Source organism: Petromyzon marinus, chromosome 39, assembly GCF_048934315.1.
Source record: "Petromyzon marinus isolate PM22_M1 ecotype Great Lakes invasive population chromosome 39, UKy_Petmar_22M1.pri1.0, whole genome shotgun sequence".
In the NCBI taxonomy this organism is placed as follows: Eukaryota; Metazoa; Chordata; class Hyperoartia; order Petromyzontiformes; family Petromyzontidae; genus Petromyzon; species Petromyzon marinus.
The window spans coordinates 15,162,012-15,187,005 of NC_133705.1; the positions used below are offsets into that span (position 1 = coordinate 15,162,012).

Consider the following 24,994-nt stretch of genomic DNA (forward strand, 5'->3'; position numbering starts at 1 on the left):
GCCGTGCTAATCCCAGAGGTGCGGAGGAAGGACAACAAACTAAACACAAAAACCGGTTCTCAAGACAGTCGTTTTCAACGAAGATGTAATTTACATGTATATTTTAGTTATTTTAGTGAGGCATATATTAATGCGTTACCCTATAGTGTATGTATAGTGCATATCGTGCATCCCCTATGCAAGACTCGGCAGTAGGCTGCGCGTCTTGCTTGTCAAAAGGATAACAATAATATTTTCCATTATAAAAATCATAAGCTGCTTGCTGTTACGATCAAGCTTTCGGAAAACACGGGGATGTTATTTCCATGCTAAAATGTTATTTTTCAGCAGAGGGACAGCCGAATGGCCAACTTTTTCTCCCCTATGATCATTTTTTTTTATCTTAAACAGTTATTCTTGCACGCAACAAAAATTCACGCAGTTCGCAGCCCATTTATCAGGGTCCCTGCGTAAATCCAACAGCAGTGTTAAATTATGCATGGCCGTGTTCTGTGCGATGCGGACACGCGTGCTGTTCGCATATGTGCCCTGTTAACGCTGTTTTCACAATGCTCAATCTATCGTGAATTAGCAGCTTTCAAATTCACCACAACCGGTTTTTTTTCTTTTTTGCAAACATGACAATTCGGACGCATTGTGAGGCATTAACGCCCACCAGAGCTCCCACATTCTGGCGAGGTCTGGTTGTATTTAATTGCTCCGCTTGTTTTACACAGGAAAGCTTCGCTGTGTCAGAAGACTGTTTTGAAGGAAGGGTCCCTGCATTAGGATGTTTTGGCCAATTCCTTTTTAGGAGTGCATTTTTTTCTTCAAATGTGGCAGGAATCCACAGCATTCCAGATAACACGTGAAAATCTGCGCAGGCCGGCCGGCCCATTTTCATAATTGCCACCTCGAAGCCCAGCGCATTTGGAGTGTAACAGCACCGTGATGAAATCCCTCCATGAACCACCAACCCTGCCTCCAAGGAACAGGATTACAGGCACTATGTATGTCGAACTTCTTTCGCACCGTACGTAGCCAACCGTGCTAATCGGAGGTGTGGGGGAAGAACAGCAAATTAAACACAAAACGCAGTTCGAAAGAAAGGAGTTTTCAATCGAGATAAAAAAAATGTACGTATATATGTATGTTGAAAATGTTTCTCACCATACGTAGCCAACAGTGTTAATCGGAGGTGCGGATGACGATGACGATGAGACAGCAAGATGCGTGAGTTTTTGTGTCGGGGCCGGTGGGCACGTGTGGTAGTCGCACGCCTTGTGCATCCTGCCCATGAAGAAGCACCACGTGCATAGCATTTTCTAGACTCATATTGCACAGGGATATGGTAATGGTGCAGACCGGAAATTGCATGCTCATGCCACTGCTGGCGGAGGGGCCTTCCACTCGAGAGAGCCCCTGACAAGACAACGCGGAAGTAGTGGAGTATGTCTGGGCAGTAGGCAATGCGGGGGGGGGAGGATTTAATAACTTGTCCGATATTTCAACTGCCACGCCAGGAGATGAAGATGAACCGGTAACCTCTGGATTGCAAATCCGGTGTATTAATCCAATGCGGCACGGCAGAATCTCTTGCTGTGTTCTGTGTAGAGGAGACACTTGAAGATCGTGGGGGTTACACGTTCTTGGAATGTGCCGCGAAAGCCAAAAATGTGATTATTCAATACTTAAAAGCCTTACCTAAATAATGAGGTTAGGTACATGGCAACCAAAAAGAGTAGCATAAATGCTGAATAAATGCCGTACTTACCTACGATGATGATGATGATGATCCAAAGTGGGTGTGCGTGTGTCCACGAGTGGGGCGCTACGGCGGTGCTACGGTTAGCGCCCTGCGCTACCAAGTCGGCAGACTAACCACCCCCTCCTCCCCCGCGCAAGCTGAGCGTGTGTACCAGGAGGGGGGGGGGGGGGGAGTCCATCCGTACGTCGTTTGCAAAACCGCGATGAAGAGCAACTCACAAACGCAGGTGCGGCCATCGCTGTGCACCTTGGTGCCCGGGCGGCATTCGCAGTGGTAGCTCCCCGGCGTGTTGACGCACACGTGCTGGCACCCGCCGTTGTGCTCCAGGCACTCGTCGACGTCTGGAAGGCAAACGCGATCGACCAATCGATCGATCGATGGGTCACGCTTATAACTGCAGCTCAAACCGAAACGGAAGACGCACGCCTGTTGGCACGCGCCGTTTGCGTCTCCGGGCGCTCGACGACATTCCGGTAAGGCAAAACGCGATCGATCAACGGTCACACTATGAACTGCGATTGGACATCCGAATGTGTATTCGCGTTGCGAGAGGCTCTCTTTTTCTTCACAACTTTGCCCTGCTTTGGCTTCCGAGAAATGACGAGATTGTGGGTGTATCCGGGGTGCGATTTGACTATTCAAAGAATGATCATGGTGGTGCATTGTATAGCAGCAAAACACAATTCTGATGCAACGCGCCATTGATTAAAGATCGTGCATTGAGAAGTGCAATTACTTGCAGTCGGGCTCCAAAGAATGCTCATGACTTGCACAATGGTCGAAAGTCAGGGGTTAAATGGCTTTACCAGAATTAGATGCCACAAAAGCATTTAGAGCAGCGACGCTCACAATGACCCCCCCTCCCCTTACCGCTATGAAACCCTACTTGTGTGCCCCTGCAACGCTCCATTGACTGGTGTCAGGACAGTGACGCTCATTCATGTAATCGTGAAACTGCATCGGCCACAGATAAGCATCGGGGCAAGTACGTGGTGGGCTCTTGGCTGGGGGTGTTGGGAAAGCTTAAGCGGACCGTGACTTCATCCATGCCGGAGCTCCTAATCTCTCCTCCGGGCAGACCGAGAGGACACGGAGGTTAAATGCCAAGCTACTGTCAATGGGCTATGAAGGAGAAAGACAAGTGCTGTGGAACGAGTGGCATCTGGCATTGACCTGCCTGCAACCACGAGCCTCACAATCAGCCCCTCGCTGAGGGTGAAGCCCCCTCTGTAAGTTGGATAAATCGTGGGTGTTTAGTTTAACACGCTGGATGCGGATCTACGTAAGCATTCCATGATGGCGAAATTGTGCCTGTAAGTCTCGGCTGTACTCGTTTTTGCTATTTTCATAATATCAGCTGAGGAACTTTCCTGCCGATTGTGTTTGTGTGTGTGTGTCTTTGTGCATGCTTTTAGACTTTCAGCACTCCACGAGGCCTCAAAGTTACACTTCGGTTACAAAGGTGGCAACCGAGGTGACGTCACAAGCCACTTGGGAGCACAACGCAGCTGTTATAGTCGTTATTCGCCTCTTTTGTCGTAACTGCTTAACCCGAGCGCCAACTTCAATAGACGCGACATAATAACAGTAATGTTTTGCAGCCATAATTCAAGAAACTGCACTTGCTGGCCATTGAAGTGAATATAAATCACAGCAGTGCTATTGGTGAAATGCCACTGTGATTCTGCTGCATTCGCGGAATGACAATGACGCACACCAAAGCTATTTCTTCATGTTGCTATCTAGACGGCACGCTCCAACCTAGGATAAAAAAAAAATATATAAGCATCCTTCGTGATGACAGCAGTTTGTAACGCATGTTTATAATAGCATCAGGAATACGTCAGGTGCAAAAAACGGACATGCCACGGCTACCATTACCCAGTGTGCGTGACCTGAGTGGTAGTGAATGCCACGCTTTGTGTATATATGCGCACACGCATGTACATAGTGCACGATGCACACATGCAACTTGATGATGGTAGCTTGCACACCATGGAGCCAGCGGCCTATGCCGGCATGATGCAATGGAAGGACAGGAAGTGTTGAGATTTAAATAAATATGGATGCATATAAATATATATATGGGTGAATGTGCCTATGACCAATCTCACTCATAATGTGCCCGATCCCAGAAGCTCAACGGGATTGGGCTGGATAAGGCTCGGACGAGTGACCAGAAAGTTTATAATAATCAAAAAATATTCATTTGAACTTATCCACGTGACTTTACCGAAAGACCCAAAGAATATGTATTCCTGCAAGTCACGAAAACTTTAAACATCAGGAGGCTCACCAGCGTCGATTCAAGCCAGCCTGAGTCTGCTTATGAGACACTGAATGTTGAAACTGCTCCAGAGTTGTTTGGTGACACTTAATCAGTACTTTATGTGGAGACACAGATACATATGTGAAGGAAATGTATGTGCGTGTGTGTTGTTGAACTTTTCCACCGTATGTATGCATTGTCTGCTCCACCACTTTGATACTTACTTCTCCACATTAACACGATTAGAAAGAGTTGCGTACGGTACATTGGACCGTGCGATATTTCGCTTGAATTTTACACTTTAAGATCATTGCGTTCGAGACGCCGTGTTTGGTGCTTCATTGGAAGCATGCTTCTGCGACTGTTTACGCAGCATCACATGTGCTGGCAGAGCCTCGTGGATACCTCGAGTCACGAGTGACTCCGTGCTTCAAATGAGAGATTGCAAAGGCAAACTGCCTCAACTTGTTTCAAAATTACGAAAAGCACCATTGTAATCATGCTGGCGGCTTTTAGGCCTACGACCATATCACCCTCGCCCGATCCCGAAAGATAAGCAGGCTCGAGAATGGCTAGTGCTTGGATGGAAGGAATCAAATCGAGCAACTCCCCACAAGTTGAATGACATTTCAGTGGCAGCTTCTCGAAATGGCACGATATGAATCCAGCATTACTGCTTTCCTCATGATTGACTGGCCAGGTGTGATTAGGAGGTGGCCATCAGGACACAGCATGTAACAACAGCAAGCTATAATTTTGTTGTAAAACCAACCCCATGTGAACACTTGTGTAGAGTGAGCAGTGATCTAATTATAGCTATTATGCCCAACACAAATACCTTCTGTAGAAATTTGTGTCAGTTTTTTTTTTTTTTTGCCTCCTATACACGGGGCTTAATTTCTCATGGAATATTTTCTGGATGCCCCCAAACTCCAACGCTCCAAATGAAACCCCAGACAGGGGGGGGGGGTTATTTTACAGTGCTCAGCCCCATATATCTCCAGCTGAAATTAAGAATTGTTCATAAGTAATACATATATGCACCTCCAGGAACGTGTTGTTTCATTATTCTAAAAGTCCTGAGCCATGGGCAGTCCATTATGGACTGGGGACGCTGTTGGTCCATCCACGTTGGAAGCAGTGCAAGGGAATGAGCTTCTGTCCAGGAGTTCGAGAGATTGTTCTGTTGCAGGACCGTGAAACATGATGATGGTGGGCTTAGGAAGACCTTCATCCAGCAGTGGATAAATCATGGCTGATAACAATGATGATGGCAAAACAACATGAGAATTGTATTTGCTCATGATTTCGTGCTCAACTAGTCAGACTTTTCAATGTTTAATTGGTTCCATTTCACATTTTTTTTTGGCCATAAAGCGTCCTTTAAATGCATAGCAGCTGTGCCCACAGTTGAGGTTTATTCATGCATATACACAACATTTTTTAATACACTGTATATTTCACAGGCGTTTGCTGTCCTAAATAAAAAAAAATGCAATGTAACAAAAAAATACTCCGAAGCATATGTTTTTTTTTGCTATGTCATTGAATGTTAAGTTAGTGAGGGGGCATTACAGGGTGTTGATAAATATTTTCCTTCAGGCAAACTTGGAATGAGATATTTCAGTTAAATTTGATCTCGTACAAAAAAAAACATTCTAAGGAAGTTGCCACAGTGGTGTCATGGTTAGCACACTGGACTCGGAATCCAGAGGTTGCAGAGTTCCCTCCAGATTAAGGCCCTTCAGCCAGCAGTGGAATGAGCATGCAATTGCATGACTGCACATTTACCTTAAACAATAAACCCCTAAAGAAATTCAAGTATTGCAGTAAATATAATGTTAATGTGTTTAACATGATATATATTCAAATTACTATTGTTTATAATTATTGACGTTATTTTCACAAATGGTATTTTCTTTGTTCTTATTTCTTCAAATCCTTTAAAAATATATTAAGAGAAATAGCCACTGCCCTCATCATGTATATGGATCTGGATGAAGCCACATTCATCATACGGCTGGTATGTGTATACATGGTCTATTTAAAACTCACAGTTATTACGGATGCAACTTAAGAATAAAAATGTGGGAATTTATTAGACTATTTTCAAGTAAGAGCTTCAGGTTCTACATAATAAAAATGTCCTTATAATTCCATCCCACGAGGGCTTTCAGAGTCTTGGCCAGATCTCGAAGTGGTTTTAAAACTGGCACCATAATCTCGCTTCGGAGAGAAATTTCCCTCTTGGCTCATGTATAAACCTGATATTACACGGTTGTTTACAATTTCCTTTTGTGAAAATAATATATATGCATCATACTTTATATAGATGCAGCCGTTCAATTACTTGTTCATGTCACTGCTGGCAGAAGGGTCTCCACTGGAGGGAGCGGGAGTTCTAGAGAGGCCCTATGAGGGCACTTGGCCTACTACCCCACACAGGCCAGATCTCTATGAAGAGTTAGGATTAAAACTAAAATCAAACTAAACTATGTTTATTTTTACCAGGCAAGGCGCACTAAGCTATGAGCTTTTTCAGAAGCGAGCTGGATACAAATGAAAGCTCAATGAAGTGGCTTATCATGTGGAAATGTATAGCAGTCAAATACTCTAAACGCGTGTTGATTCTAAATGTGGAGGGAGAAATCGGAGGACCCAGAGAAAACTCTATGCGACCAAAGGGAGAGAGACACGCACACTCAAAATATACCAGGCGAGGTAGTCAACATCTAACTAACGTGGCACCCTCACCACCACTATGCCCCACCACACAATATACGACTGGTTGAACATCGGTGGAGGGATTAAAAAACTAAAAAACGTGGCCATTGTTTCAACTGCCATGCTGGAAGATCAAATCCAACCTGCAACAATTAGATTAGTTAATGTAATACTGACCTAACCGCTGCGTATCACAATGTGTCTGCTGTGATCTCTATGTAGTATTGTACATACCTCTTGGTTGTCAACATCAAGAGTATATATATTTTTTATTGTAGCAAATTATATGCTTAATGTATCCACACCCAAGAAAGTTGCTGATGTCAATCCTAATGTTGTTGTGCAAATATGGGAACACGTTTGGCACAGTAATGATTTTATGTCAAGTTTCCTGGCATTTCCATCTGACGTGCCCAAACATTAAAGGGTACTAAAATATGTCAGATTTTTTGGGGGGGGGAGGGTTTTGGATCCGTTCAAATATGCATGACCGCAGCACATCATCACACACGCACGATCGGTGGCCTGCAAATGTGAAACAAATCGGGCAGTTTAAAATAATAACGACAACACATTCACCGGACGCTGCTCTCTTGGCTCGGACATTTTTTCTGTAATTAACTTATTGGCAGCAGTGATTATGCTTCGTTTATATATATAAACGGCGTTCGTTTAAAATTTGAAGCTTCTCAATCTGCCTCGTTACAATTTGTGGAGTTACATAATTTGCCTGTTTCCCCGTACCCCTCGAACATCGCCAGAATATCGCGGCATATCCAGGTTCCATCAAGTCGGATTCATTGCAAGCTCGAACTCACTCTTACGCCAGCACTCCCATATTAACCCGTGCGCGCACTCCCAACAACGAAAGCAGCTTCACGGGAGAAGCAAACAGCAGTGATTGGAAGCATGTGGGAAAAATTGTGATAATTAGGAATGGGCACGTGCATACCACGGTATGTGGGCGAACTCTAAAGCCCAGACTGGGTGTTCTGCCTCTAAGGAATGTAGTAATGCAGTCAGGTATGTACACCTTCAACACCCCTTGAGAGCAAGGCAAGCTGTATATATATCCGAAGTGTTCCACTATCATAAGCTGCCCGATGCCTTGCTTCCACCAGTGCAACATAAGCGCCTGTTGCTTATAGGAGAACTGTGCTTTTATATACGTGTTAACAATGCAACATATTATTCAGCATGTGAGTCGCCAATCCAGTTGTTGCCAGTTGGATTTGATCTTCCAGTCTGGCAGTGGAAACGAAGGCAACATATATAAGAGGTGATGGCTAAGGGATATGGCCCGTCTTCATGGCACATCATTTCATCAATGATCAATGATGTGCCATGAAGACGGGCGCTTGCCCGAAACGTCACCTATTATACATTTTACTTTCACGGCCACAGCGTTATTTGCGGACGTGTTGTGCGTTGTGCTTCTGCACCACTGCCAGTGCAGTAATCGCCAAATAACGTGCTTATATAAGACGTGGTTACATCCAGCTTCGACTGCACACAAATCGTGCAGACAGCTACGAACTTGGGAGTCATGTTAGCAAGTTCGCATGGCCGAGCTGTAAAAGCAGTGATGTGTACAGGCAGGCGCATGCTGACGTATCTTCTGGGCACGTAGGTAGAAGAGCCGTAGAAGATTACAAAAGTGCACACATACATAAGCAACATACAGGGAAATAAATAAAATGCTTATGGGAATTAACGTGTATAGTTGGCATATAAGCCAGTTAGTATGTTTGGATTGCAGGTACACATATTGCATAAGTGTCACGTAGGGCAGCCATGCGTTTCAGACGACGCAGCGACAAGCAACTTCCACGAGCATCGTGCAGGCAGTGAACAGGCACAGCTCCCACCCGTGGCACTTCGTGGCGTCTAAACAATCATCTTGCGCCTTTAAACCACCACCCACAATAGCCAAGCCATTCAGGCTACTTGGCCGCGCAGTGTGTGTGCCGGAGAATGAAAAGCCGCGTAATTTGGCGAGCGTGCGATTTTATACGATTCGGCAGGCTCGTAATGTTGTATTATGAGCACCTTGAGCTGGGAATGATATATATACCCAGCGCCCTTCCACTAATGCCCACGGACATGTCGAGCGGTCTTTATTATGAGCTGGTATTGCATTACACGTGGACTAGTGGAATACAGGTAATCCAATCAGGTATCCGTTGTAATCCGTTACATATTTTCCCACTACATAAAATGTGCTTACACGGCCAGGACAAATTTCATTAGCCGCTGCTGAAGGTAAAGTCTATCAAAAGGTTTGGCTGAGAATATATATTATTGTTACGATGATTCGTGTTCGATTCACTTCATTGCTGCACTTAATTTTATTTGTTTTGCTTTTTATGGGTCACTCGTCCAAATTAGACCTAACCTGGTATCTCGAATTGTCACCTTTGTTACACAAACTATACTTGAAACTACTTTTGATAATACAGACGTGAAATTACTTAATTGAGTATACTGAATGGGTATTAAATGAAATAAAAATTAAAATATATATGTTCAACATATTAGACCATCTAAAGCAGTGTTGTATGAGGCACGATTCACACACGTACCATTTAAAAGATGCGTTGCAAAGTATCATACGCACATCTTACTGATCCACTTAAACAATACATTCAAGCGTGGCAGAAGCACATCTCCTCGAAACATTTAGAAAGCAAGCGTACAGACGTAAGCAAAACACGCAATTACGCAATAAATAAAGCTCATTCCACGTGAGCTCACAACTCCGACGAATCTGAACCATCACGCTAAACAGAAGCAGCACAAACACACACACACACAGAGACACACGCACGCGCGCACGCTTTCAAAAATAATCACCCTCCCCCAGAACAACAAAACTATGACAATAAAAAAAAACACAACAACGAACTTTCGCGGTTAAATAATAATCTGTATCACAACAACAGCAGCAAGAATATACAAAAACAACAAACAAAAATCACGCAAAAACACCGAACGCAAAGCCAAAGCGTCTCACGGCTCATTACCAGTGACATTCTCGCTCCTGCCTCTGTGCGGGCTCCGCATGGGGACGCACGGGAAGCAGTTGACCCTCTGCTGGTAGCGCAGGGGCCTCCCTGGGTAGGAGGTGGCGCGCGCCGCTGACACGGCCACGCACAGCAGCGCCGCGAATGCGCCGGTGGCCCTCATCGCCGGGCGCTCTGAGCAAGTGAAGCTCGCTTGCCTCGCGCTCGCCGCTCCGCTCTTCCACCTCCTCGCCCTCTGTGGGGCTGCTTTCTTTTGCTTTGCCCTCCCTCGTGCCCGTGAGTTGTGCGCGAACGCTCGCAACTCGCAAGCGCCACCCCTACTGCGGACTCGGCATGTGTTTCTCGCTGTGTGCACGTGCGCGCGCGCGCGCGCGTGTGCGAACCTCTGAGACGAATGTGCTACTGTGGTGGTGCATGTATTTATGTTGAACTTCTGTTCGCACCGTGCATAGCCAATCGTGCTAAGTCGGAGGTGCGGTGTGCCTGCTGTTGTGTTGCACTTGAGGAGGCTCAAAACTTTCTCCTGCATTCACACATTCCACCCACAGTTGCCTTCTCCCGGTGTCTTTCGATATCTGTCTCTCTCTGGTTTATCACTACGGCTGGCTTGTTATATCTGCTTGTCTATACCTTAGATTTCATCTTTACGTCTGTCTGCCTGCCTCTCTCCTCCACCCTCCTCCTGTGTCGTTTGACAGCACAGTGATCCTCGTGTCACTTGCGTTAAATGATATGCGGGGCCCGCTTTGCCTGGCCGGCTTTCTCCTCCGCGTCATCTGTCCCCTCCCCTAGCCCCGAGCAGTCAAATACAATCTTGTTCCTCCCGAGTGCCCGATACGAGTGCTAAGAGTCACACCAGCAGCGGCGGCAGCAGCAGCTCCTCAACTTGTGCCGTGCCAATGTTGTTCAATTATATTGGATACGTGTGCCATTGATTGCTGGTACCGCATTGGCAGTGGTACGGAAGCACAAAACACACGCAACTTTAATACGAGAGTTAGTAAACACTGTCCTAAAAATGTAAATAAGTACATGAAATAGGTGACATTTTGTGTAACGGGGCACTCATTAATAGTATAGAGATCGGGACAATGGATGACGTTTTGGCCATTCTTTATCCACAGCTCGATGCTGGGCCACCCCACGCCATCAGAAAGCCTCACGGTCTTGCAATTCCACAGTCCTTGGCTGTCATTCCATCACCGTGAGTCTCCTCTGTTGGATGTCAACCGATCTATTAATGTTGGCTGCCGCAGCCCGCTAAGTTTCCTGAGGCTCTGACGTGTTTTCGTTCTCTGATCCAAGTGTTCATCTTTCTGTCTCTCATTGTACTTTCAAGTATGCGTCTCTCCACACTTATCTGTACACGTTTCAGCTTTCTGTTTGTTTTTTCATTGGCCATATTCGCCTTCTTAAAGCACATTGATATGTTTATTTTACTCTCAAATTAATTGTTTCCCAAACCACTCCATCCTGTTCTAAGTCACCTCTCAATATCATTATTTTGATCCTCAAATAAGTTCAATAATTGCCCTAAGTATACACATTCCGCCGCATTTTCAGTCAGTTGCATTTTTTATTACCGCATAAGTGAGGGAAATTCATTTTATTAAAATGTAAACCTTAAATTGTGCTTGAGCTTCAGTTATAATTAATTGGGATGAAGTTGCTGAGATAAAGTGTTAAATATTGATACCTTTATCATCATCTTCATAATCTAAGTGCCACGTGCTGTTAAACAGTTGTGTGGTCAAGAGAGTGGCCAGGCCACTCGGCAGCATCAGCCATAGCCATACAATCTACGGTCAAAATCAACACGCAGAAGAATTTTCTTGGCTGGATGTTGTGGTCGATCACTTGAGAGATTCAATATTTCATTAACATGCTTTCACATTCATTCTATTTTTGTGCACGAAAGTCAACAATCGATCTTAGTCCTTATAAAACCGTACATAGATATATCACCCCCTCTGGCGCCTCCCTCCCTTGGTCCACAGGCATGAATGATGGATCGCAAATGTAATTCATTTTTAACGTGTCTTATTAAAGTCCCTCATTTGTTACGAGTAGACTTGGTCAAAGTGAAATTCCTTTGCCCGGCACATGAACAGAATAACGTTTCATTCTTTTTTGTTTGCCGTTGTTTCATCCCAAACTCATTTCCACGGGATTTTTACAGGGGTATGTTTGTCGTCAACACGCCACATTTGCAAATCGTTGCACATTATTACTTTTGACATCGGGCAGTTGCTTTATGGTAAATGTGCGTTATTACAAAACAATTCATAATCTGACAAAATATGCATCGTCGCAAGCACAGCCATTGAGTTTAAACACAAGCGGCAATTATAAATATACAGACGACATTCAGAAACTTGCAAAACCTAATCTCAGGTAATTTTGAAATCCCATGATCATTCACTCTGCAATGTAATGTCACAGGGTATACATTACTTTAAAATGTATGTGTTTGCTTGTGGAGCTTTTAAAATACATTTTACAATCCTAATAATAATAATCATCATCCAAGAGCTATCCACTGCTGGATGAAGGCCTCTCAAGCCGTAGCAATTTCATGGTTTCAAACATATACCTCGCATCATGGATTAATGATACAAGGTCTAGGCGTTACACATGTCTGTACATGTGAGACACTTATAATTATTTACCTCTAGCACGTTGGTACCAATTGTTCTGCCTTGTTCATTTTCAAGTGATGAAAACAACATGAACAGGAACACTTCCCCCCAAAATGTATAACTTCACCCCGAGAGAAACATGCCCCCATTTCAAATAGTTTACTGTCAACGCGACATTGCATGCCTCTGATGTATCGTATGCGTTTTATGAGGCCCTGTTGCAGCAGTGCTTAACCCCCCCCCCCATGGGTCAAGGCACTGAATGGAAGGAAGGGGCTGCTGGGGGGACTGTGGCGTGAATACCGTGCAGGAGAAATCTCGAATGTGCGTGGCGAACGTCAGCGCCACATCGCGGCAATAAAACACCAAGATGAAACAAGTGCCTTACTCACAGGAAGTTGACTGGATATACGTACAGTGAGGGAAAAAAGTATTTGATCCCCTGCTGATTTTGTAGGTTTGCCCACTGACAAATAAATTATCAGTCTATAATTTTAATGGCAGGTTTGTTGGAACAGTGAGACAGACTAACAACAAAAATATCTAGAAAAACGCATGTCAAAAATGTTTAAATTGATTTGCATTTTAATGAGGGAAATAAGTATTTGACCCCTCTGCAAAACAGGACTTAGTACTTGGTGACAAAACCTTTGATGGCAATCACAGAGGTCAGACGTTTCTTGTAGTTGGCCACCAGGTTTGCACACATCTCAGGAAGGATTTTGTCCCACTCCTCTTTGCAGATCTTCTCCAAGTCATTAAGGTTTCGAGGCCGACGTTTGGCAACTCGAACCTTCAGCTCCATCCACAGATTTTCTATGGGATTAAGGTCTGGAGACTGGCGAAGCCACTCCAGGACCTTAATGTGCTTCTTCTTGAGCCACTCCTTTGTTGCCTCGGCCGTGTGTTTTGGGTAATTGTCATGCTGGAATACCCATCCACGACCCATTTTCAATGCCCTAGCTGAGGGAAGGAGGTTCTCACCCAAGATTTGACGGTACATGGCCCCGTCCATCGTCCCTTTAATGCGGTGAAGTTGGCCTGTCCCCTTAGCAGAAAAACACCCCCAAAGCATAATGTTTCCACCTTCATGTTTGACGGTGGGGATGGTGTTCTTGGGGTCATAGGCAGCATTCCTCCTCCTCCAAACACAGCGAGTTGAGTTGACGCCAAAGAGCTCCATTTTGGTCTCATCTGACCACAACACTTTCACGCAGTTGTCCTCTGAATAATTCAGATGTTCATTGGCAAACTTCAGACGGGCATGTAAATGTGCTTTCTTGAGCAGGGGGTTCTTGCGGGCGCTGAATGATTTCAGTCCTTCACGGCGTAGTGTGTTACCAATTGTTTTTTTGGTGACTATGGTCCCAGCTGCCTTGAGATCATTGAAAGATCTTCCCGTGTAGTTCTGGGCTGATTCCTCACCGTTCTCATGATCATTGCAACTCCACGAGGTGAAATGTTGCATGGAGCCCCAGGCCGAGGGAGATTGACAGTTCTTTTGTGTTTCTTCCATTTGCGAATAATAGCACCAGCTGTTGTCACCTTCTCACCAAGCTGCTTGGCAATGGTCTTGTAGCCCATTCCGGCCTTGTGTAGGTCTACAATCTTGTCCCTGACATCCTTGGATAGCTCTTTAGTCTTGGCCATTGTGGAGAGTTTGGAATTTGATTGATTGATTGCTTCTGTGGACAGGTGTCTTTTATACAGCTCGTTACCTGTATAAAAGACACCTGGGAGCCAGAAATCTTTCTGATTGAGAGGGGGTCAAATACGTATTTCCCTCATTAAAATGCAAATCAATTTATAACATTTTCGAGATGCGTTTTTCTGGATTTTCTTGTTATTCTGTCTCTCACTGTTCAAACAAACCTGCCATTAAAATGATAGACTGATCATTTCTTTGTCAGTGGGCAAACGTACAAAATCAGCAGGGGATCAAATACTTTTTCCCTCACTGTACATGTGACCATGCTATGCTTTATCTCCGTCGTGACATGGATGCGAGGGCGGGGTGGGGGAGCACAAGTGCTGTAGGGCAGGGGAAAAGGGTGGAGAGAGGAGGATGAGGTTGAGGATGGGGTGGTTTAGATTGGGGTCTATCGTACCAAAAATGCTGAAAACACTTCCCTGTTGTATAACTTGCATGTCAGATTAACTCATCCTTCAAATCAATGGGTGGTATCCTATGTGGCCTGACTTGTGATGTCCTTTAAGTGTAATGGGACAGCATTCTGTGGATATTTTGTATTTATTTTATTCTAAAGCCTCGTTTTACGTGTGGATGAAAAATAGTTATCTGGATTTAATCAATGCCATACTTGTGGCTAGCTGTGCTTTTAATGGGGATCAAAATGGAGATGGAGTTATGCTTGGCATGGAGTTGACACGCTTACTAAAGTATACATCTTCATTGGAGGAAAAGAATACTGATCAGTGACATGATTCATGCGTTAAAAAAAGTACAAATGTGTTTACGTCATTCCCTTTCACAGTTTGTACGGGGCAGCTATGCACAGTAGCTGGATTTAATAGTACCTTTTAGCAAAGAGGAATGTCTGTAATTGCATGGAGAATTACAGGAAATGTTGACCACAACATCAATCACTGTCGAAGGGCTTCGACTCCATTTGTTTAGGAATTTCCATAACTTTAGAAATATTCACACCAATGTGGTTTAAAGGAAAGGGAAAACACATTGGGCTAGGTTGTTGGCCGCCTATGAGCATGTGGAAAAAAAAGTTGCACACTCACACAGAGCAGTGTTGTGATGTTAAATATGATTTTACGGTGTGCGGGAGGGGTGAAGATGGGGGGGGGATAGGAGGGGGTTGGGATGCCCGGTACGGGTTTAATTACCAAACGATGACGTGGTCCTGATTCGCAACCGTAAACGCAATCTGCTGATCCACGCGTCTGCAATCTGATCTGGATCGGTCCTTTGAATCAATTCCGATCGATTGAGATCGGATTGAAATGTATTGCATCGTGATTTATTTTGAAACTGCTTTTAAACTGACGTAGCAATGCAGATCTTGATTCGGCTGCATGTTTTTTTTTGTTGCTGCTGTTGTTGTTGCTGCTATTTGAGCGCTAGATAAATCATCTGTTTATCCAGAAACGTCTCGCTGAGTTGGAAGGAGGACCCTCTGTTGACGTGCTTGAATAATAACCCTTTATATAACTCACGTGATGCTTCACGGGGGCCGAAAAGTGGAGTCCAGAGAGAAAACCCACCAGATATACATTGGGGGATAATTCACAAAGGTCTGGACGAATGGGATCATGAGCCCATGGCATCATGAGCCCATCAGTATATTTGGTATCTGCTGGCCACGTTGCAGCTCGTTGGGTTTGACAGTTCCACAAATCGACCTGTTGGTCGTGTGCAGGGGTGGAATGATGCATCGGTTCGTCAACTCAATGTAAATGCGTAAGCTCAAGTTACGCTCATCCAATTGCGCATCAGTTATAATCTAATTGTTCAGTTCGTATATATGTTTGTCTGAAACGGGTTCACATCACAACTGCGGCCACCGCAGTTGCCACCGTTCTCCGCAATGAAAATAAATAAACTGATTCTTAAAACGGAGTCATAAGATCGTCAGGGCCGGTGGCCAACCGTTCCACCGTTGCTAATTTTAATATAGCACAAGCCACCAGATGACAATGAACTCGTGGACACGATAAAGCAACACAATGGCTCTTGAGTGAAACAAACAAGATTGGGAGGAACACACTGCACACTTTGGCAACACAACATCGTTCTTTAACGGCAAAGTTCATCTGGATAAACAAAGGTTGCAGTGTTTTCCCCATGTGTCAGCATTTATTTTCCTTATAATATATAAAACAAGGTTTAAAGGCGCCGTGTTCCCTCGGCTCAATGTGAGTGGCGCCAATTTCAATTCAAAACAAAGTTCAAATCTGCCAAATACCTTGCGTACGTTTGTATTCCTCCTGCTGTTCCACTCTCCCCTACATCATCTTAACGTCCCCACATCCTACACACGCGCATCGATCTGACACTGCACAGGGTCTTGCTCAATAAATATTTGTCGTTCATTTGCTTCGCATGCGCATATTTCCACGTCACATTTGGAATTTAAGCGCGTAATTTAAGAGTTCTCATGAGCTTAATGGTTGTTTCCCCTTCACAACAACGATTGCTCAATTCTGCGTACTTTGGATTGCAGTAAACTGCCCATGCACTTGAGATGGATTTTTTTCAGAGATATTCAGCCACGTTTTGTGAAATATATGGATGTGAAAAGTCCACATTTCATTAATCAGAATGATAGGACAGTCCAGGAGCTAGTCAAATCTGAAGTTTATTATGACTCCTACAATTTGTGTTCCAGCCTTTATCTCTCTAAAGCATTTTTTTAAGTTTACATGTAACCTTACACATTATTTGAATCTACAAAAGCCAGGTATTGTGGTATTTTATATATATTTATCTGATATTTAATCTGATTGATGGCATGCATGTGGTCAATGGTCTAAAACATAACAAAAAATACAGCTTGCTCATGAGTTTGGCTATCATCTAAACCGTCCATTATTAGGCTCTCTATGAACTTGGCGAACAATGTATATCCATAAATAAGCTTAATGGGTCTGTCTTCTTTTAGTCAGTTTTAGTTTCCTTTTACGAAAAGAAAAATGACTTAGCCATTGTCGACAATATTAAACGGGGCTATCTCCCTCGCCTGGTTATTCAGAAAGTCGCGGGTTCGACCCAACCCATGATGCCTGCTGTATATTTGGAGTTTGCATGCTCTCCCCGTGGTTGCGTCGATTTTTCTCCGGGTCCTCCAGTTTTCCCTCCACATTTAGAAACATGTGTATATATCATTTGGCTGCTATACATTCCACATGACAAGCCACTTTGTTGAGCTATCATTTGTGACCAGGTCTCTTCCGAAAAAGAGATATACAGCACAGTGGGTCTTACTTGCTAAAATAAAAAGTAGTATTAGGTATTTTTTTTATAAATTGTGCACAAACATCTCCGTCACTACTGAACACATGCATATCTCTTTATAGATGGACTCTCACTTGTTTATTCACGAAGATATCGATAATTGAACATAAGTGTTACTTGGAAGTTAATTAATGAATGTTGTTAAAATTGTAGCTGTTAATTTGAATTGCAGCTGACCGCATATTTTTGCCCACTCACTCAACAATTTGTTCATACATTGCATGCAATGTCTGCACTTCTAACAAGTTGAATGTCAAAGCGACCGGTCGACAAAAGACCAGAGAAACTTTTTGCATATTTTGGCATTGCTTCACACAGCCATGAGCATATTTAAAGCGGACAACTTTATTTCACGCGTGCACAGATTACTGGAGTCGCTGGCTGACCGTGCAACCACAGCCACAACTTCTCCACGCTCCACGCTCGAGACGTCTCAGGTTTAGATTTCTGCCAAGATTGTCGTGAGACCGGGACACGTTTGCGTAACGGCGCGCTGCTGGCTTGTTTGCGTGTTTGTCGACGGGCAGTTTACGCACTAACGAGTCCGCAAAGTCACGTAAAATCCCAGATAGTCTGCACAAGCATCGATGCCGTCCCTTTCACAGCACTATCCGACTGTGCGGGAATGCTTCCTCCCCGTATCCATAATTGCAGGAAATGAATGGGAACATAACATTCTGAGGGTAGTGGACATATGTGCATTGAAGGAATGCACCTCGGTTTTTTCTCTCCTCCCCCCCCCAAATCTCCCCCCCCCCCACGAGCCATTAGGAGCATCGCGAGCCCGTGCCTGCACGCACGCAACGGCCTCTGCCTCGGCGCGGCCGGACCGAAGGGGCGCCACCCTCGAAGGAGAGCCATCATCCTGACTTAAAACGTTCGCGACTGCAGGAATTCGTATTCTTTGGTTCATTCGGTGACGTTACGTAGATAGAAAATAAAAAAATAAAAAAATAAAAACGTCGTGGGTTTAAAAAAAAATATTTTCTATCTACGTGACTTTACCGAAAGAACCAAATAATATAGCCATCATCCTCCCACCCCCGCTGTGCTCTCACAACTTACTTCTCCCCCGCCACACCTCTCCCCTCTGCTCTGACCCCCCCCCCCGTCACCGTGATAGAGCCCTCTTCAGTGAGCATTGCCTCTCTCGCACCCCCACCCACCCCACCCATCACCACCATCATCAGCACCGCCAGGGTCTCTAATCTGATAGAGACTGCGGAGTGGCCGGGGGAAGGGTCTGCGTGCCACGTTGGAGCCCGCCCATTGCGTGTGTCACGGCTGTCCACGCTTGAGGTTCTCTTAGTGCGGGGGGTGAGGGCGGCGGGTGTTCAAGATCGCCTTTCGACTCGTGTCATCGTGGCGCGCTCGAAAGGGCTAAAATAATAAATATATGCCGTTAAAAAAAATAACCAAGGCGTTGCTTCGTGTGTGTGCCTGCCCCCACCCCCCCGACTCCCCTCCTTCCCTCCACACCGTGGCTTTGGTGTTAAGGAGCTGTCATGTATGCTCGCTCCCTTGCCCAGTGATGATCATAACAATAATATACGTGGGGGACGTCCCTATACATGCAAACACGACCTCGCCTAATTGACTTGGGCAAGTCTCTGCGTGGCAACAGTCAGAGCGGCAGGCCGCCACGCGCGCACGTGCCGAGGCGCGATTCGAAAAAGGCTTCATCTGCAAAACACCGAACGCAGTTGGGCTTTGTATCGTGTCCAGGCGCGTGCGGCGACCACCACCAACACCAGCACCCCAGTGTGCTGCACGAGAGGCATGAGATACGCCCCACCGTGGGGAACTGCTGAAAGCGGCGAGACGCGCACATGCATGGATAATAGTGCGCATTCGGAAGAAAAAAAAACTAAAGTCTTGAGCTTGGAAATGGACAGCGAGTGGGCAGCATGGGTGACTGGAGGGACGGAATTCGAGACTACATGGGCAAGTAGCAGCGGAGTATAACATATGTGCAGAGAGAAGATCGTTGATGAGCGTGTAGAGCGTGTGAAGGGGAATGAAGTGAGATGATAGGAGATAGTTAGACAGCGCTTCCCGGACAGCTCACGAGGGTGCAATGTCTGAAAGTTAAAATAAGGGTTTATCTCTAGAACAAGCTGCCTACAGAGCACAATCTGGTGTCAACAGTGGTTGACAGGAGTCTGGAAATGAGATACATGTTGGATAATGAGATGTCGTGGCTATGCAAGTGAGCATGACCGTTAATGTGTTTGATAAGAAAGATAATCAAGATATAGGCATCACCATCCTGTATCTCTCACAAATGAAGCATTAGGATTTGCATTCATAGGGCGTTTTCTTAATTGCCTCAGCAACTCAAAGCACCTTTCATCACATCTCAGCCATTCCCAATGCTCTGCTACAGCAGAGTCAAAGGAACCCCCGGTGGCTGGAGTGGCGTTACTTTGTGTTTTTTTTTATTCCAAGTAAGTAATTTGAGAGTCATAAATTAATACCCCGGGTTCCTGAAAGGTGCGATGACGAATATCAAAACGAGGTAAATCAAAGCAATGTACAGGGTATTACGCCTCGCTTGCTATCCCTTTTCTGCTGTTTTTCCCCTCCTCTTGAAATGTCCACTGCATTCCGGTTTCTTTAATGACAACGCAAAATGCTTTGCAAATTAAAAAAAAAGCACTTCACAGGGTAGGTGGAGGGCGAAGGCTGAGAAGAGACGGGAGCTGTAGAGAGCTCCCTCACCACACGAGGGGAAGTTCACCGGCTCTTCTACGCTGGCCAGACAGCTCGCGAGAGGTTGGGCTACCCACACGTTCCACCGCCACGTGCGGTCTTCCAATCGACGGGCTATGGTGTATCGATTGATACTGCCGTTGTAGTTAAGGCTACATTAAGGCTACCTCGATGAAACTTGCCTATGTATTTATTTATTTTTGTTTGTTATTGCCTCACCCGGAGATATTGAACTGCTGATTTCTGCATTGCAAGCCTGGTGTGCTAATAACCATCAGCAGTGTCCTCTGTTGCTAAATAACTTCATTGCACATGCACGATGTTTATAACTCGTTAAATAACATGCTTTTTTCATGCATGTTTCCATTACCCTCATGACGTGTACCAAACTTAACATGTACGTTTTCAACTATGGATCGTATGGTTAAGCAACTGGTGTGGCATACGGGTTTTTTGAATGATTCATTATTCAATGCGATTATTTGGGCGGTTGCTTAAAGGATCACAACCGCACCAGCGCCATCCTGATGAACTGAATTTCCACCTGCAAACGCTTGCGACCAACACTTTAACACTGTTTTGAGGAGGCCCGTACACTCTCCTTGGACTGCCTGCATTGTAGAAATCTGGAATTGTCGTGGCAATAGATCTCTGTGGCCGGAGACATTATCTGCCTGCCTGGCATGCATCATCGTACAATTTCCCCTTGGCCCTCTAAAGGTATTTCACTGGTTGAGTGTCCTGCCTTTCAACGCAGTGTCATTTTAAATAATGAGCAGAGGTGGGACATGCCTTATTCGTGGTTACCGGGTTGTCCTTTTGACATTTAAAGTGATTGTGTGAGTCTAAATATGTCAAAGCACAATTCATCATATACCGGGGTTTATTTGGATAAATGGACAAGGTGGAACCCCCCCCCCCCACCCCCCCCCCCCCCCGACGATATCAAGGGCACATCAGAGAAAATCAAAAACATATCCATGTACTTTGTTCAAAAGTTGTTTCACATGCAGACAGAGGTAGCCTTAAATGATCCTCAATTTTTTTTTGGGATCACAACACTTTCTTCTTTGGTTCTTTTGGTAAAGTCACGTAGAATGAGAATAAGCGCTGTCTTCTGGACAGTCCTGTTTCTTCACCTGACGACGGCTACTTGTGTTGTGGCCGAAACGTCGTGAGAATTTTATTGTTTTATTTTATTATTTTATTCTCATTCTACGTGACTTTACCGAAATAACCAAAGAAGATTAATCCTTGCAGTCACGAAAGCTTTAAATCGAAATCACAACACTTGTCACGCACAACAAGAAAATCACGAGTGGGAAACAACTATACAGTGAGGGAAAAAAGTATTTGATCCCCTGCTGATTTTGTACGTTTGCCCACTGACAAAGAAATTATCAGTCTATAATTGCAATGGTAGGTTTATTTGAACAGTGAGAGACAGAATAACAACAACAAAAATCCAGAAAAACGCATGTCAAAAATGTTATAAATTGATTGGCATTTTAATGAGGGAAATAAGTATTTGACCCCTCTGCAAAACATGACTTAGTACTTGGTGGCAAAACCCTTGTTGGCAATCACAGAGGTCAGACATTTCTGGTAGTTGGCCACCAGGTTTGCACACATCTCAGGAGGGATTTTCTCCCACTCCTCTTTGCAGATCTTCTCCAAGTCATTAAGGTTTCGAGGCTGACGTTTGGCAACTCGAACCTTCAGCTCCCTCCACAGATTTTCTATGGGATTAAGGTCTGGAGACTGGCGAGGCCACTCCAGGACCTTAATGTGCTTCTTCTTGAGCCACTCCTTTGTTGCCTTGGCCGTGTGTTTTGGGTAATTGTCATGCTGGAATACCCATCCACGACCCATTTTCAATGCCCTAGCTGAGGGAAGGAGGTTCTCACCCAAGATTTGACGGTACATGGCCCCGTCCATCGTCCCTTTGATGCGGTGAAGTTGTCCTGTCCCCTTAGCAAAAAAACACCCCCAAAGCATGTTTCCGCCTCCATGTTTGACGGTGGAGATGGTGTTCTTGGGGTCATAGGCAGCATTCCTCCTCCTCCAAATACGGCGAGTTGAGTTGATGCCAAAGAGCTCCATTTTGGTCTCATCTTACCACAACACTTTCACCCAGTTGTCCTCTGAATCATTCAGATGTTCATTGGCAAACTTCAGACGGGCATGTAAATGTGCTTTCTTGAGCAGGGGGACCTTGCGGGCTCTGCAGGATTTCAGTCCTTCACAGCGTAGTGTGTTACCAATTGTTTTCTTGGTGACTATGGTCCCAGCTGCTTTGCGATCATTGACAAGATCCCCCCGTGTAGTTCTGGGCTGATTCCTCACCGTTCTCATGATCATTGCAACTCCACGAGGTGAGATCTTGCATGGAGCCCCAGGCCGAGGGAGATTGACAGTTCTTTTGTGTTTCTTCCATTTGCGAATAATCGCACCAACTGTTGTCACCTTCTCACCAAGCTGCTTGGCAATGGTATTCTAGCCCATTCCAGCCTTGTGTAGGTCTACAATCTTGTCCCTGACATCCTTGGAGAGCTCTTTGGTCTTGGCCATGGTGGAGAGTTTGGAATCTGATTGATTGATTGCTTATATGGACAGGTGTCTTTTATACAGGTAACAAGCTGAGATTAGGAGCACTCCCTACGGTTGCGTATGATGGCAATATGCTCAGGAGCTAAATGCCAATGTCGAGGTCTGCTACCCACGATGAGAGGGCTTCAGAAGAGAGTTCGTGTAGCTTAGCTGTTCCTTGTCCGTTGATGGGGCGCCGGCTACTGTGGCTTACTACATGGTGCATAGTTTGGGTTGCATGACCACAATCGCGCTGCTGTTGCTCGTCTTTAAGTTTCCATGCATTAAGGCGATGTTCGGATGCGGTTGATTGTGACACCACCAGTGTCTTCGAGGAATGTCAACACCGCGAGGTGCGATGTTTGGGTCTTGAATGAGGTTTAAACACCAATCATAATCCCAATCTAATTATGATAGTAAAAAAAAAATTAAGCAAGTCCTTGCAAACATAAATTCATTATTGTGCATCAAATTAATCGCCTCATCAATCTGTGCCAACATGTGCCAACATATGTTGGCACATGTACCAGATTAGGTGTGTCAGTCATGGTGAGGGGCAGGGGGGGGGAGGGTGCGTGGTTGATCATACTTGACCATAGAGGAGATAGAGGAATGAGATCAGTGGGTTATTGCATCACGGAATTCTGAGAGGTGGCTATGGCATGGGCTGGAAAGCCTTCATCCAGCAGCGGATTGACCACGGCTAATGACGAGGATGACAAGATCGGTAATACCTCTCCTGCGTTCGCATTCTCAAACAAAACACACATTTTCTCGCACTCGAAAAATGTCGACGCTCGCCCGGCAAAAAATGGATTTTGATAAAGTGGGGCTTTCAACCGGCACGTCGTGGCGACGGACGCATGGTGGGAGGTGAGCTCGCAGCTGTTGGGAACCACGGCAGGAGCACAATGAGGTCACCCGATGATCGTAAGGCCCCCTCCCCCCCCCCCCTTCGCTGATCGTGCTGTTTTACAGCACGCTTGTTTTGAATTCCACATTTCGAGGTCAAAATTCAGCCGCAGTTCATTAGGCGTAAATGTGGGTGTGGGGGAGGATGTGAGCGTGCGTGACTAAAGTACCTCGGCGGGAATTAGTCATGAACAACACGAGTGACGATCAGCTGGTGACTACTAGCAGCATGGATGCACGGGGGGGGGGGGGTACTTGTCATGACGGCCTACGTCCTCGCGTTCATTGCACTCGCTCGATAAAATCGGGGGTCTCATTCAATGCCAGCGGCGCGTTCCGTGAACCCGTGGGTGGTGTCGTTTAGTGACAAGACCCTTTCCACCGACCGTGAATTTTAAAACGGTTGTGCCGGGACTATTTTTGTGTTTATTCGTTCCACGCACGGGAGTAAAGTGTACGTCACGTATGCATGTTGGACTTCTTTCGCGCCGTACGTAGCCAACCAGTGTTAATCGGAGGTGCGGGGGAAGTACAACAAGCTGAACACAACTCTATAAAGAAATGAGTCTTTCAAGACGTCAGGACGGCGTGGAAGGTTCGGCAAGACACCCATTACAGGGGTCTCTCCAGGGTAAGCCCTCCAGTGGAGTGAGAGCAAGCAATTGCAGGGCTGAACCTTTATAATACCCCGCTTTAGTCGCAGGGAAAATCATCAATCGTTAATTTCGGCTGCGATGACTTGCGCCACAATCTATTCAATAGTCACGTTCGCTTTGTTTTTCAAACGTTGTTTTATTCAATGCTGGCCAGTAAACTGTATCGTTCAATATATACAATATGGACTGCGTATATTAACTGTAGTGTAAAAGTTGTCAGGCTATATTCTTGGGTCTTTCAGTAAAGTCACGTAGATAGGTTCAAAGAAAAAAAACAAAAAATAACCTACCTACTACGTAACTTTACCGAAAGACCCCAGAATATGAATTCCTGCAGTCACGAAAGCTTTAAGTCAAGATTTACCAGGTTATTTAACAGTCAAAATATCAGTTAAATTTGTTTCCAAAAAGTTGTTGTTAAAGACCTAATATATAAATATACACAACAACCGCCATTCGCCACTAAGTGGCGGTGACGTCACCACGACGCTTGTGCCAGGCCATGTGCACCTTGAGGCCACGTGAAGTGTCGAACGCCCGCTGGCAGGAGGTCACGGGGCAGACCCAGGTGCCACGGGTCGACTGACTGAGATGACTGGCTGTGCCCCCTATTGTGCCAACCTGCTGTGCTTTAGCCACCCGGCGCTCCGCTCGTTGTTGTGAGCGTCACTCCTCCACCCTCCGTTGTTGTTGGAGGGCGACTGCCTCCAACTGCCCAGTAGCGTCCTTCACGAGC

The 24,994-nt window shown here is 45.3% G+C and overlaps 1 protein-coding gene across 3 annotated transcripts in view; it reads right to left on the reverse strand.

The window, feature by feature from the left end:
* MEGF6 (multiple EGF like domains 6) overlaps positions 1–24,994 on the reverse strand; it is a 284,338-nt gene that overhangs the window by 67,482 nt on the left and 191,862 nt on the right. Inside the window, exons 1-2 of one of the 3 annotated variants that reach the window (XM_032968231.2) lie at positions 9,764–12,548; positions 1,966–2,088 (exon numbers count right to left, since the gene is read on the reverse strand). The exons of 1 other annotated variant lie outside the window; for it this stretch is intronic. In XM_032968231.2, coding sequence (XP_032824122.1) covers positions 1,966–2,088; positions 9,764–10,292 — 652 coding nt within the window. In that variant the 5' untranslated portion in view covers positions 10,293–12,548. Of the gene's footprint in view, positions 1–1,965; positions 2,089–9,763; positions 12,549–24,994 lie in introns of those variants that run through there. One more of the 3 variants, XM_032968230.2, reaches the window with a different exon arrangement.